The sequence below is a fragment of the Neophocaena asiaeorientalis genome, unplaced genomic scaffold, assembly GCF_003031525.2.
Source record: "Neophocaena asiaeorientalis asiaeorientalis breed wild unplaced genomic scaffold, Neophocaena_asiaeorientalis_V1.1 scaffold43, whole genome shotgun sequence".
Taxonomy (NCBI): domain Eukaryota; kingdom Metazoa; phylum Chordata; class Mammalia; order Artiodactyla; family Phocoenidae; genus Neophocaena; species Neophocaena asiaeorientalis.
Window position 1 is genome coordinate 480,474 of NW_020173674.1, and position 3,324 is coordinate 483,797.

The following is a 3,324-nucleotide window of genomic DNA, read 5'->3' on the forward strand; positions in this document are numbered from 1 at the left end:
GGGAGTTTCCCACAATGCACTGCTTCCGGCGCAAGAAGCGGAGCGGGACCGCATCAGCGCTGGCCCCGCCCACCTGCTCTCGGCCGCCACAGCGCCCCGAGCTGGCTGAGACCTCTGGGTCCCCCAAACCCAGCTCCGCTTTTGATCCCAAGGGCAGCTTAGAGTCAGGGAGGTGAGGGGCTGAGGCTGGCTTTTCCGCAACCCCATCCCAGACTGTGAGGGAGTCAGGAGGCCACTCCACCCAGGACCCCCTCCAGCCAGTGTGCCCGTCAGTGGGTGGGCAGACGGACCCAGGACTGCCAGGTGAGGGGAGCCAGTTACCAGAAAAGGAGGGCGCCCTTCCCCTTCTCACCGCTACCAGAGTCTCAGAGAAGAGGCATCTACTTAGAATATTTATTTATCTTCTTACATGACAAGACACAAAAAGTTACAACTTCTTAAAACTCTTGAATTCGAAAGAAAAAATATATAATTCTGTAAGCAGCAGCAGCAGCAGCAGCTTCCAAGGTACAGATGTGACGGGAGAGGGCAGCTCCCAGGAGCAACCGCAAACTGCGGGGCCCAGGCCTGAGCCCCAGGTAGTGTCACTGGGAGGGGCCTCCAGAGAGGGGGCCCGGGGGGTGGGGGAACACAGCACCGGCACGTCAGACCAATCACCAACACGATCACGTGGCTGGGGACGGGGCAGGGCAGGTGAGCCTCTGCCGCAATTCACATCAGTGGGGCGGGGGTGGGGGTGGGGACGCTGGGAGGGCGGAGCTTCACTAATTGTTGCGGGGCCGTACGCAGAGGCCCAGAGAGCAGTGTGGGCACTGGGAAGGCTGGAGGGGCAGCTCCTGGCACCCCTGCAAGAGGAGCACACGCTCCCAGGCTCCAGACTGGTCCTCGTGCCTGCCCTCCCCTATGGCCAATCCTGCACCAGGGTGGTGGTCTCAGAAGAGGGGTCTACTAAAGGTGCAGCAGGAGGGGGCAGGCCGGAGAAATGAATTTCTGGACGGGGGGCAGTGGGGAGTCTAGGGCACACACAGCACATGTGCGCGCACGCACGCACACGCACACGCCTGGCCATGTGGGGAAAGGCAGCAGTCTCCCCAGCAGCCCCATCCCTGAGGGGCCAGGCCAGCAAAGGGCTGCCACTAGCTACTCCCCACAACATTCGTACATGCGCCCCGAGTTCACACCCCTGGGTCCCCAGCCTGGGCTGGAGGCCAAGGGGCCTACCAGGAGGGAGGCTGGGTCCCACGGTGGGGGCGGGGAACCTGTCCTGGGAGTCAGAACGCAGGGTGACCCCCAGCCTAGGATTCCTGGCTCAATATGGGGGGCAGGAGAGCCCAATCCTCCCACAAGGCTGGCCAAGGCGAGAACAGCGGCAGGGGAGGCTGGACGGACAGACGGAGGGATGGACAAAGCCACTTGTGCTCAGCAAGTTAATAAATAGGTTTGTGCAGGGTCCCCTCTGTGGACTAGGGGCCAAGCCTCGGGGACGGGAGCTGGTAGACTGGAGGGGAGGGTCCAGCTTGCCCAGCCCAGGCCTGGGGGCCCCCAGTCCAGAGACCAGCTCTGTCCCTAGGGGTGTTCAGAGGGGGGCCAAGGTGGGCAGGGCTGGCTCCAGGAATGTAAAGATTTCTGAGTTTTCTACATAAGACATTGATCCCAGCAGTTGTGCAGGCAGAACCCCACCAGGCCCACGTGCGCACACTGTGTGGACCCTGCACCCCTTCCTCTCCCCCCACCCCCACGTCCATGTGGGGAGAGATTCTCGCATCATCCGGGTGCGTTGCCTGGCTCTGGCCCCACTCTGGTCCCGCTCAGCTGGAGGGCGTGGGGTGGCTGCCGGGCTCAGGGCTGGACTCACGGCAGCCCCAGCAGGGTCTCGGCGATGCCCAGGAAGTAGACCACCTGAGCAATGCCGAACAGCGGGGCGATGACCAGGGCGCGGCAGTAAGCACCCTTCAGGAAGGCTGTGGGGCCCTCGTTCCGCAGGATCTTCCTGTCGGGGGAGGGGAGTCAGAGCTGCAGGGCTGGGGCCGCCCTACCCCCGCCCCGCACCCCCCGGGGGCTCACCAACCTGGCGCAGTCCAGGAACCCCGAGTAGGTGTCCTCGTTGACGCCGCGCTGGAGCGTCTGGAGCCGGGTCTTCACCACTGCAGGGGGCGTGCGGGTCAGTGTGGGCCCCTTACTGCCGACCCCACTCCTCAGCCCCGTCCCCAACCCGGGCCCAGGCCTGGGCACTGACCATCACAGGGGTTGACAGCCACGGCAGCCGCGCTCCCAGCCACACAGCCGGCCAGGAAGGACACGTAGAAAGGAGACTTCTCCCCAGATGCCGGCCGGCCCAGCTGGTTCAGGTTGGCAAAGAGGGGGAAGTAGACGATGGAGAAGGGGACATCCCTGCGGAGGGAGGGAGGTGGTGACTGGCTGGGAGGTGAGGGGCAGGTGGGCGGGCCGCCCCCAACCCTCCCTGCCCCCCTACCTGAGCAGCGTGGCCCCCAGTCCCTTGTAGAGGCCGGCGATGCCGTGGCTCCGCAGCAGGTCCCGGGTCAGCTGAGTGGCTGTGGGCCGGGGTGCAGCTGGAGGCTCCACGGGGGGCTGGGCACCCCCCCGGCCGGAAAGCTGGGCCTGGCCAGATAGGGTCTTCCTCTGGGCGGCTGGGGAGAAAGGGGACGGCCTGCTGGTCTCCCTCTCGGCACGAGGCACGCGGTGGCGGCAGGGCAGGGGCCCGGCTAGTTCCCCCGCCCAGCTGCCCTGCCGCCCCGCGCCCTCACCAATGCGGCCTGCGTCCTGGAGCTGGATCTTCAGCATCTCCATGGGCGTGGTCACGATCACCTGGCAGGTGCCGGCCCCGCAGCCCGCCAGCATCTCCTTGAACAGGGTCAACTTCTGCCTGCAGTAAAGAGGGTGGGGCTGCAAGGAAGAGTCAGAGGCCCCGGGGGCCTCCCAGTGCACCCAGGAGTGAGGGGGCGTGGGAGGGGTGGAGGCGGAGGCAGCCCTGTGGGGTACAGACCTCCGCAGCCTCAGACACCCTCCAGGCTCTCCAGCAACAGGCGCTGAGCCCAGTTGACAGATGGCTCCTGGCAGGGCCAGGGAAGGGCCAAGGGGCCGTTGTAGAGCAAAGAGAAATGCAGTGGGGGGGGGCGGCTCAAGTGCTCCAAGGGACTACTGGCCTTTCAGCCCCACCCTTGGGTGATGGGGAAAACTGGTCAGTGCCCCCGAAATCCCAACCTACAAGGGGCAGCAGGCAGTGGCTGGGGGCCAAGGACCCCTGGGGCCTGGGCACCACTGACTCAGCATCTGGGGACAGAGGAGGAGGAGGAGGAGGACGGG

General features: G+C 65.6%; 1 protein-coding gene across 1 annotated transcript in view; it reads right to left on the reverse strand.

Annotated features, from left to right (window-relative positions):
- Positions 1-379: 379 nt before the first annotated feature.
- The window catches only part of SLC25A22 (solute carrier family 25 member 22), a 4,924-nt gene continuing 1,979 nt past the window's right edge, over positions 380-3,324 (reverse strand). The window contains exons 5-9 of the mRNA XM_024748993.1: positions 2,766-2,884; positions 2,474-2,648; positions 2,237-2,391; positions 2,069-2,144; positions 380-1,990 (exon numbers count right to left, since the gene is read on the reverse strand). Coding sequence (XP_024604761.1) covers positions 1,852-1,990; positions 2,069-2,144; positions 2,237-2,391; positions 2,474-2,648; positions 2,766-2,884 — 664 coding nt within the window. The 3' untranslated portion in view covers positions 380-1,851. The remainder of the gene's footprint in view (positions 1,991-2,068; positions 2,145-2,236; positions 2,392-2,473; positions 2,649-2,765; positions 2,885-3,324) is intronic.